Source organism: Sycon ciliatum, chromosome 2 (assembly GCF_964019385.1).
Source record: "Sycon ciliatum chromosome 2, ocSycCili1.1, whole genome shotgun sequence".
Lineage (NCBI taxonomy): Eukaryota > Metazoa > Porifera > Calcarea > Leucosolenida > Sycettidae > Sycon > Sycon ciliatum.
In genome coordinates, this window is record NC_088644.1 from 37,612,297 (window position 1) to 37,624,022 (window position 11,726).

Below are 11,726 nucleotides of genomic sequence, written 5' to 3' on the forward strand. Positions count from 1 at the left end.
TTGTAATGCTCTTGGGTGGGTGATGGAGTTCTTCCGGTCCTATTTTCCTCCAAACCCTCTCGTGTTTCCTATGAAGGCTATGATCGATATAAAGTGTTGTGTGTTTCTCTCTGTTGTTTATCTACCATCATATTAATATCCATATGATGCATGGCCCCACCTTTGGCTGCTGAATGCTAGCCCGGTGGGTGCCAATCTCCGGCATTCGGCCGAGTGTTAAAAAAAAAGTAAATTATCGTATCCGTTCCCGAAGGGAACTCACGACGGCCGCTAACACCCGATAAACCCTAGCGGCAGATGCAGCGCCTAACGGTGGGGGTGAGTGGGCAAGTCTCACAACCACTGGCACAAGTGCCGAAAACGACCCCATTAGCTGCATCCATGTACCCCTTGTGCCTGGCCACAAGTTCCCAGTTGACTGTGGGTAGCAGCACGACTGGAAAAACCGCTCCCAGGCAGGACTTGAACCAGGTACCTCTCGTATCTCAATCATGGTTTTGACCAACCCACTGTGCCTGCCTGCCGAGTGTTGATGGATAATAAAAGGGCCCCTGCTGGGGGACCCATTGATGGGAGTAATGTGGTGGAACTACTTTGCCAGGCGGGAGGGGGATGGCCCTTTCCCAAAGGTGCTCTTTTAATTCGCACTTCAATACATGTGATGATTTTCGCGTCCCTCAAAATATCCTGAAAAGTGCTCTTTTTTCAGTGAAAACAGGCAAAAAGTGCTCTTTTTTCAGTGAAGCATAGCCATGATACATGTTCAGGTATGATCCCAAGCTGAGACATGAATACGCACTCTTCCATTTATGGGTCCACGAAAGGCAAAACAGGAAGTAAAGTTCAAAAAACCCACTTTTTACAGCATTGTGTATACCGGGTGCAAGCTTCACCAACTTGTTGCCCCCCCCAAAAAAGTGGCGTGCCAAGGCCCATCGTCGGCATCGAGCACTCGAAAACTGTGATCGCATGCATGAGCAAACAGATTTTAGCACTTTTTCAGCTAAAAAAGCTCAAAAAAGGCGATATTCACCAAAAAACGCAATAAAGGGCGAAAGAAACGGGCTTTTCCAAAAAGGGCCAAAAAGGGCGAAAAAAGGGCGAGCACCTTTGGGAAAAGACTAGAGGGCTAGGGGGATGGGGTTGGCCTAAAGAAACTCATTTGTCCGCTTCAGGCCCTGGGTAGCAGCAGGGTTTGAATTGTTCACACGAAGGAACACGTTATCTTATCTTTTCACTCCAAATACAATTACACCTGAAAGAGCAGCCTAGCTAGCTACACAACGCGAACCAAGGAACTACTAAAACCGAAAACATTCCATGTCGGTACACAACCGAAGACAAAAGGCAAAGATGAAGTAATTTATGCAGCACTGTCAGCTGGCAAAACAGCAGAGGCGTAGCCACCGCACACGCGCTGTTGTACGGCACGAAAGCTAGCCATGATACTATGCAATACAAATGTATGACCATGCACAGCAACAAGCAACAACACACAGCTAAGAAGTATATGCATGTAATACATGAACGGCCAGTTGGAAATAGTTATGACGCCACTTTGTAGATCGCCCTCATGAATAGAAAACCACAAGAGAGACAGGGAAGACTACAGCCTACAGTGTAGCTCAGGCCTTGATACATGAATCACTATTGCAGTATTGGCACAAGACAGAGAAAGGACTGCTCCAGCTATCAATAATAAAAGGAACCATTACTTCTAGTCTTAGTGATGCCATGCCAGAGAAATATTACGTACTACCGTCTGAACATCCTCCCCCTCGCAATATGCACCCAGATGTTGCATGATGCCTATCCTTACAACTACCAGTACCAAGCTAAGAGAAAAGTGAATCGAAAGGGCAAGTTCAGTGGTAGGAAGCTACAAAAAAAACAAAAACAATGCATGAATCATTAATGGGGGTCGTCACTGAGCAGTACCTCCATTCTGGCATGTAGGGAGAGCCGTCTAACATTCCAGTGGACAGACTCGAGTGATGGATCTCTTCAGAGCCCACTTGCATGGCCACCACACGCACATGTCCGTCCGGACCAGGGAAAACTTCCGTGACTCTGCCGAGCGGCCAACGCCCTCGCGGGGAGCTTGAATCCATCACCAGGACAACGTCGTCAACGGCCAGATCGCGTCGCTGGTGTCGCCACTTCATCCGCTGATTCAACCGTGGGACAAACTCTTTCAGCCAGCGATGCCAGAAATGGTCGATGAGCATTTGAACATATCTCCAACGTCTCTGCAGTTGACACCCCTTCTCGTCCGTTGTTGCAATAACCAGCTGGCCCTCGGCCATGCCATGAAGGAAATGGTTCGGAGTTAGCGGCCCTGGATCCTTCGGACTAGCCGATTGGTAGGTGATGGGCCTGGAGTTGACGAGGGACTCTGCTCCGCTGAGAGCGGTGACCAACTCCTCGTCCGTCACAGATGCGTCTCCAAGGATGGCGTGTAGAGCTCGTTTGGCGGCTCGAATCATTGCCTCGTGAACTCCCCCGAAATGAGGAGCTAATGGCGGGTTGAAACTCCATTTCACGCGTCTGCAGGCCATGGCTTTCCGGACGGTGGTATTGTTCAGTTGGCCAACAAGCTCACGTAGCTGGCGGTCGGCATTCACGAAGTTGCCTCCATTGTCCGACAGAACCTCCATTGGACAACCTCGTCGGTTGGCCATCCGGTTAAAGGCGTTCAGGAAAGAATTTGCATCCAATGCGTACGCCATCTCCAAATGGACCGCACGAGTCAGCAAACACGTGAAGAGGCACAGATAGCGTTTGTGGCGAGTCTTTCCTCTCCCCTGCATAGTTTCGAACGGCCCTCCGTAGTCAACGGCTACCCTGCTGAAGGCTCTCAGTGGCTCACACAATCGCTTTGCTGGCAACGGGGCCATGATTTGCTCTCCCGCACGGGCTTTTAGTCGTCGACACACCATGCAGTCTTTCTCCCAGTCACGGATCTCCTCCCGTGCTGCTTCAACAAGATAGTGATCAGAGAGAGCTGCCAACGTTTCATTCGTCCCGCCATGATGACGTTGCTCATGGCAATCTTTGACAATAAGCCGGGTGGTCGGATGTTTCCGGGGGAGAAGAATCGGGAAGCGCACATCAAACGGCAACCAGTCAGCCAGCTTGGTGCAACCATCGCAGCGCAATAGTCCGTCGTCGTCCAGTCGAGGCGATAACCTCGCCAAACGTGACTTCAGCGGAAGTGGTTGACCATTCTTCACTAGCTTCAGATCCTCCGCGAATGCCTCGTGCTGTGCCTCTTTGATGATGGAAAGGCTGGCAGCGTCCATCTCCTCGCCGGTTAGCTCTCCGCTCAACTCCTCACCTCCACGGCAGTTGGTGATGAAGCGAATTGCCCAAGCCCGTACTCTGACTACGCGCGTCCAGTCTGAGAAGCGCCGAGAGCACAAGCTGGGTACTTTCTCGGACATAAATGACATCACCTCGGGCTGTGCAGCCTTGCGAGCTTCCGCTCGGGCAGCTGGGTCTTGGCCACCCACGATCTTGGCTGGCCATTCAGATTCTTCTTTCTGCAGGAAGGCCGGTCCTTGCCACCACAGCTCAGTTGCAACCAGTTGCTCTACCCCAGCTCCCCGTGACGCCAAGTCAGCTGGGTTGTCGCTGGAGGGAACGTACCGCCATTGACTGGGCGACGTAACAGTCTGGATGTGGCTGATGCGATTCGCCACAAACGGTTTGAAACGTTGGCTGTAGCTGCGAATCCAGAGCAGCACAGTTGCACTGTCGCTCCAGAAAATCACCTCTGACATGGCAATGGTCATGATCTGACTGAACTTCCGGGCCAGCTGAAGGCCAAGCACAGCCGCCAGCAATTCCAGCCGGGGGATACTTTGTGTTCTTGTCGGCGCCACTCTGCTCTTGGCTCCAGCGAGACGAACGTTTCCCTCAGAGCCACGCTGCACGGTGGAGCTGTAGACCACGGCACCATACGCCACACTCGACGCATCACAGAAAACATGCAGCGTCACTCCACTGGCCACGTCCGGGATGAGACATCTTGGTACTCGAACTAAACTGAGCTTCGCCAGGTCATTGAACCACTGGCGAGCGCTGGTGTCGATGCCATCTGGAACCGGTTCATCCCAGTCAATACCAGCTACCCAACTCTCTTGCATGAGGATCTTGGCTTGGGTCACGAACGGTGCCAGAAACCCCAACGGGTCGAATACGGACGCGACTTTTGCTAGGAGGAATCGCTTGGTGATGCGTTGGTTGGTGAGGTCTGGCGGTTGAACGCTGAAGAAGAAGCAGTCTGCCTGACCGTCCCATGACACTCCTAGCGTCTTCACGGATGGTAGCTCTCCTTGGGATAAGTCCAGCTGGGTAGCGCGAGCCTCGGCTGGAATTACCCTCAGGAGCTCGGGCGAGTTGGACACCCACTTGCGCGGCGTCATCTTGGCCTCACCCCACAGATCCATTAGCTCCCGATGAAGAATCTGACCTTGTTCGACATCTTTGGTGCTGTCCATCGTGTCATCCATGTAGGTGGACGCGAGGATAGCTTCTGCTGCCAGGGGATGAGACGCCAAATGTTCCCGGGCTGTCTGCTGAGCAACATACTGGGCGATGAATGGTGCAGCATTGACGCCAAAGACCAGGCGGTTGAACTCAAAGTGCCGTAAAGGCTTGGCTGGATCCAGGTCCCGCCACACGAATCTGAGGTACTTCCTGTCTGCTGGCGCAACCGACACCTGCAAATACATTTCGGTCACGTCACAGCCCACTGCTATAGGCTTTTGCCGAAACCTGGTCAACACATCGAACAACTCACGTTGGAGCTTCGGACCAGGGTAGATGGCGTCGTTGAGGCTGAGGCCATGACGGGATGCTGCAGCGTCAAAGACGATCCGCACCTTGGTTGTCGTCTTCTGCGGTCGGACGATGGGAAAGTGGGATAAGTACCAGCATACCTCTTGACCTAGCTCTTCCTTCGCGAGCTCCCGGATATAGCCGTTCCTCTGGTAGGCCTGGAAGACTTGGCCATAAGCCTGGGCAACAAATGGGTCTTTCAGGAGCTTGCGCTCGGTGTGGCCTAGACGTTTCGTAGCCGCACCCAAGTTGTTGCATAATTCTCTCTTGCGATTGTTCCACGGCAGAGACACCTGGTACCGACCGTCCACCTTCTTCAGCGAGTGTTTGACGATGTCTAGGGCTGTCTCTTCCTCCCGCGAGCGCGGGCCGGGCTCACTGAAGCTCTCCTCCGTGCCGCAGCTGTCAATTTGCCAGAACTGCTGTAGCGCGGTCTCTAAGCCGGTTGGTGTTGCTCTCTCCTCACTCTGAAACGCTTGGCTGTGGAACGTCCTTTGACTCGAGTGGGTTCCCGTCACTCTGCCAACACAGGTCCAACCCAGTGGAGTATGACGCGCCACTGGTTGACCAGGCGGGCCGACCACTTCCTGCTGTGACACAAGCAGCTCAGCATAGTCGCTCCCAATCAGCAGATCGACCCTGGCGGGCTCCGCCAGTCTTGCGAACGGAATCTCTCTCAGATGAGGATACTTGACTGCTTCCTTGACCCACTCTACCGGACGAAGATTCCCGGTGACCGAATCAGCCGTCAGCGCCGTCATAGATTGTCGAACACTGCCATCCATGCTGCCAATGGTGAAGCTTACTGGTCTGGTTGTGAATGAGGTCTGCTTGCCATTCAAGGTGTGGACTGTGAATGTCCTCAGCTCCCCGCTGACGCCGAGCTGGTTGGCAATGCTGCCGTTGAGGTAGCTCGTCGTGCTACCGTCGTCCAGCAACGCATTCACTTGCACTGACTTGTGGCCGTTCTCCAAGACGACTGAGACCGTTCGCAGAGCTATCTTGCCCGGGCCTTGGACCATCATGGTGGAATCACTCTTCGTGGACTCCGTCTCCCCCTCGGTGAACGACTGTGGGGTGCGCTGCTCTTGGTCTTTACCGGCGTATGGCGGCGTTACTAAACAGTCGATGGCGGGAGGCAATACCTGGTCCCCTGTCTCCTGACCTGAACCATTGTCTCCATAGTTGCAGAATTGTTCGGCAGGACTGAGTTGGGACTTGTCCGCCGTCATTCCTCCAGCTGCCGTGTTCCCCGATTTTTTCTTGTTTGACTGTGCGGCATCGGGGTTCCTGCTGTCCTCGTGTAGCAAGTCCCGGTGTAGCAAGTAGTGGTGATTGTTGTTGCAGCCGCTCACTGAGCAGGGTCTGGTTCGTGGACAGTGGTGACCTTGGTGATCGCCTCCAAGGCAGCGGTAGCACAGACCATGCTGTTTAGCCTGTCTCCAGCGATTGGCGACGGAAAGCTGCTGAAATGCTTTACACTGCCAGACACCGTGAGGTCCGCCACATTGCCGACATGAAGATCGTCCAGCCGCTGAGCCCGCAGGCCTTGACCACCCTGCATTCTGCGAAGCCTTTCCCCCGAAGTAGGATCGTTGAGGAGCATTTCGGGGTGCCGGAGGCTTGTCCTTCGCACCAACTCCATCTAGTGCTTCGGACGCTCCAACGGCAAACTCCGCTTCCAACGTCACCCACTCCAGTAGTGCTTGAATTCCTGGCTGGCAGGGCTTCTGATGACACCATCGATTGAATTGGGTTAACATCCCAGCCGGCAACTTGGCCAGGAGCTTCCGGTACAACAGCCCATCACCCAGCTCATTGCCTTTTCCGGAGTCGAGGAGGTTGACCACGAGTACGTCGAGGAGATCTGCAAACTTCTGGAGATCTCCTGCTCGGCCGGAACGAATGATTGGGCAGGCCTCGACTTGCTCGTACTGCAGCGACAGCTGTCGTTGGTCGCCTCCAAACTTGCGGTCTAACCGCCTCATTGCGGCCTCATACGCAGACGGGGTGTATCCCAAGCTCTCGATGGAAGCCAAGGCATCTCCACTCAAATACTGCCGGAGGTGCAGCAGTACAAGTCTGCCCTTGCAGACGAGCTACCAACACACGCCATGAAAGCAGCCTTCCATGAGGCATACGCCTGCTTATCGCCGCCGAAGACTGGGATCTGTATAGCCTTCAGTTGCTTGAAAATTTCATCTGATGGCTGCTTGACAGGTGGAGGCTGAGACACAGCACGCTGGTGGCTGGCGGACACACCTGCTCCTGGCAATGCTGAAAAGGCACCAATGCCCATGGCCTGATGACTTGAGGCTACCTGTGGTGGCCCACTGGCCTGGGTGTACAGATAGTTGGCGGACTGATATGGCAGAGATGATGTAGGGTGTAGTCCTGACACAGGAGCCTGAGTACTACTGCCCTGCTGGCCTGGACTCTTCGCGACTTGAAGTTGAGGGGCCTTGGTCTCACTCACTCTAGTATATGCACTGGACACACATACAGCACTCCGTGTTGGCACAGCAGGCTGTAGTACAGGCAAGGCAGGGCTTCTTTCACGCTCTGACCTCCTACTCCCAGCTTCCATTGGTGGCCTTGTTCTAGCCCCAAGCTCTGCCTCTCTGTTACTACTGCCGGAGACACTTGTGGTCACAACCACTTCATCACTGTCTTCTACTCTTGCCTGGTTCTCCTGAACCAGCGCCACGCCATCACCAGGCTCATCCCGATCCTGGGAGCCTTCACTTCTGCCCAGCGATATCACGCTCAGTGGACTTCCTGGCTCTTCCACTGGTGCCTGGGCATACTGATGATACGCTGGCCTGTCTGGGTGGCTGTTCCGTGCAGCCGTCCACGCTGGCTGGTGTTCTAGGAACTCCTGATACAGCCTTGTGACCTCCTTCATCTCTTTCTCCGCTTCCTCCATCTCATCGGTCACTTTAGCCACTGCGAGCGCATCGTTCATGCCGCCAGCCCACTCGAGTACGTCCATGAACACACCGTTCAGGGCATCCTCGATCATTTCTAATTGCCAAACAACGACCTCGCAGCTTCCTCTTCAACTCCGTCACGCAAGGCCACGATCACGGCTCTGCGACACCTGGTGAACTTTCTCTTGCGATTCGCTTTTTCAGCTTTCATTTTCACGAACATCAGTTCATTCGATCGCTGGTCACTTTGACCATGTTCGTCCTCTTCGACTTCCTCGTCCTCCTCGATCACGTCGCCTGCCCTCTCTGCCATGGCACCTAAAAAGAGCTCAGTTCTCTGACTGCTAGCCCTGATTGTGCTCTCACTCTCAGGCTCCGGCGACGACATGATCTAAATAATTTAAATTTCCGAAACTGAACTGCTCACTCAGGCGATAACCATCCTCTGCTACCAGAATGTTCACACGAAGGAACACGTTATCTTATCTTTTCACTCCAAATACAATTACACCTGAAAGAGCAGCCTAGCTAGCTACACAACGCGAACCAAGGAACTACTAAAACCGAAAACATTCCATGTCGGTACACAACCGAAGACAAAAGGCAAAGATGAAGTAATTTATGCAGCACTGTCAGCTGGCAAAACAGCAGAGGCGTAGCCACCGCACACGCGCTGTTGTACGGCACGAAAGCTAGCCATGATACTATGCAATACAAATGTATGACCATGCACAGCAACAAGCAACAACACACAGCTAAGAAGTATATGCATGTAATACATGAACGGCCAGTTGGAAATAGTTATGACGCCACTTTGTAGATCGCCCTCATGAATAGAAAACCACAAGAGAGACAGGGAAGACTACAGCCTACAGTGTAGCTCAGGCCTTGATACATGAATCACTATTGCAGTATTGGCACAAGACAGAGAAAGGACTGCTCCAGCTATCAATAATAAAAGGAACCATTACTTCTAGTCTTAGTGATGCCATGCCAGAGAAATATTACGTACTACCGTCTGAACATGAATAGGTGCCCGTGGATGAGCTGACCATTAGGGAAGCCAACTATACGGGTGAACCAATGATCTCAGGATGACAAGCTAGTACCCTGGTGCTACTGGGGGTGAGGTTGGCATTTTTTTTAAATTTCGGCCAGTCGTCTACTACATTGTATCATTATTTTCGTCTTGGGGGTTAGACAAGGGGAAGTAGCCATGTCGGGGCATGAGCCCGCCTTTCGGCACTGGGACACATCTTCCAGAGGAGTCACGCTCCGCAGGAGTGGTGTGCCAGGGCAGGCACTACCCAATCGTAATCCTGGCACTGTCCGCGGGGAGTCTGATGTGGGTGATCAGGCATCGGCTCCTCGTTATGAGGTTACTGTTCACAACGATGGAGAAAACAAACATACTAGAAATGAGAGAATAAGGGGAACGGACGGGGTGAGGAGGAAATGGGATCGGGGGACAATACTGCCGCCATGGAGCAGCGAGGCTACCGGCAGAGGATGCATGCATTATGGCAGGCGCGCAGTTTACTGAGTATTTGATGTTTCGGAACAACGTCTTTCTGACCAAATCCGAACGATCAAGCGCAACAATTGGGTTTTCCGACACCGAATTGGACGACATTAAGCACAGGGCAACGCAGCCGCAGACGACCAGCGCCCCAGCCACTGCTGAAGCACCAATGGATTTGACTCAACCTACCTTACCTGAGCAGCAACTGCAACAGGACGCTGATGCACCGGCATCCCGAACGATGCCGGATGATGCGCTTACACCCACGGACCTTCCAGCCGAGGAAGAAAGCCTCAGCGAAGAGGAGCGGTCTGCGCTCACACGTCTAAGAGAGTTGCATGCAGAAGGACAAGGAGGTCGTATACCATCCCTGCGCCACATACCTACATCTAGACTCTCTGGAGTGGTTAGCTTTGTCAATTCGACTGTTATGGTACGTACAGGTGGAAGATGTTAGCTGCCTGAATCGACTTATCTTTGCTGGAGCTCGTCTGGTCTGTGAGCGGTTAATTAGGGGTGAAACCCACAACTGAGACACAGAAAAGGCGTAATGAGAACGGATGGTGAAAGAGGCAGCTTGCTAAGCTGGCCCGGCTCCGCAAAGATTATGGTTGACTTGGCGAATGGAGTCGGCAACGATTGGCAAATAAGAGGGTAAAGCACAAGCTAGCCACTAAATTAAGAGATCCTGAAAAAGGGACGTAATGTCCTACTGGAAGAGGTGAAGCAGCAAATTCATGCTACACCCTCTGGGATCAAGCGCTCCAATGAACGATCCCGGTAGTTTCGACAGAATAGAACCTATGAGAGAGACCAGAGACAAGTCTACCGTGAACTTCAAGGGGACGGCACTACACCCGCCAAAACATCAGATGGTACCTCACTTGACTCACAAGAAGCTGTAGCCTTCTGGCAAGGCATATGGTCCTCACCCGTGACCTATAATCAACAAGCGGAGAGGTTGACCACTGTGGAAAGTGACTTCTGAGAAGTTCAAGAACAAGATGAGTTGTGCATTTTCAACACGGACGTGCAAGAGTTTTTTAGCTGGTATGCCGTATATTGGAAGGCGCCAGGCCCAGATGGTGTTCAGTGGTACTGGATGAAGAAGTTTACTTCTTTGCATACTGCAATGGCCCGAATGCTTAACGCATGCCTGCAGGATACCGAAGTGCCAGCTTGGATGAATCATGGTCGCACAGTTCTGATCATGAAAGACCCTGGCGAGAGTGCAGCTGATGTCACCAATTACCGACCAGTTACCGGTACCTGCCTTCCAGTCATGTGGAAGTTATTCTCCGGCATTCTGAGCAATAAGATCACAGCCCATCTTGAGGCGTCATCTCTACTGCCTGATGAGCAGAAATATTGCAAGCGCGGAACTTATGGCACAAAAGATCAACCCGTCATTGACCTGGCCGCTATGACGGACAGTAAGCGTTGCAGACCCATTTTGGTCATGTCATGGGTCGACTACAAGAAGGTCTATGACATGGTTCCTCACGATTGGATTGAGCGCTGTTTGGAGCTGTTTGGCATACACGAATCCGTACGCAGACGTATGACTGTTAGCATGGCTCAGTGGAAGGTTGGCCTTTGGAACGGCGCCAACAACTTGGGATCGGCGGCCATTCAGCGTGGGATTTTCCACGGTGATTCCTTATCCCCACTGCTGTTCGTCATCTGTCTCGTACCGATCACCATGGTCTTGCGGAATCCTGATACAGCCTACTGTTTCAAGTACCAAAAACCGTACCAAACTCAACCATCCATGGTACATGGATGACCTCAAGCTGTATGCAAAGAATGAAAAGGGCTTGTCACCTCTTGTTCACACTGTTCATGGCTGTAGTCAAGATATTGCCATTGGCATGCAGTTTGGTGTGGCAAAATGCGCGACCGTTGTACTAAAGGCAGGAAAGGCTTTAAGCATGCAGCCTCTGAGGAGATGAACACGCACACTCATCCACACACACACACACCGTCTCACACTAATCTACACACAGCCTCTCCCTCTCACACACTCCATACTCCCGCATTATCGCACCTAAACACACACACGCACACACACACACACACACACACACACACACACACACACACACACACACACTTGTACTTGTTGCTCACTGCCAAAACTGGTCACGTGGGTCTCCCCGGGAGAGGGGAGAGAGAATCAAAAGGAATCTTGGAAAGATGACTCAATTGAGCTATTGAACCCCCCAACGACCGACACCCCCTGAAATCCCCAAAACTCTGAGCGGGCTTGAAAATTATCCCACTTATGGGCTCATCACACCTCAGTAAGTGGGTGAGGACAAGGTGCAGGAAAAGGATTGATGGCATGAGGGTATCCGTCCCGGGATCCAACTGCAGTTACCCCTGCCCCCAGTGAAGGTAATACTTGCTACTAGTGTGGGTGGCTAAATCAT

At 52.6% G+C, this 11,726-nt stretch overlaps 1 protein-coding gene across 1 annotated transcript; it reads right to left on the bottom strand.

Annotated features, from left to right (window-relative positions):
• Positions 1–1,363: 1,363 nt before the first annotated feature.
• LOC135810564 (uncharacterized) lies at positions 1,364–6,830 on the bottom strand. Its single transcript, XM_065324057.1, has 2 exons — positions 1,939–6,830; positions 1,364–1,448 (listed from the first exon to the last, which is right to left on the bottom strand). The coding sequence occupies exons 1-2, from the start codon at positions 6,828–6,830 to the stop codon at positions 1,364–1,366; spliced, it is 4,977 nt and encodes a 1,658-aa protein (XP_065180129.1).
• Positions 6,831–11,726: the final 4,896 nt, after the last annotated feature.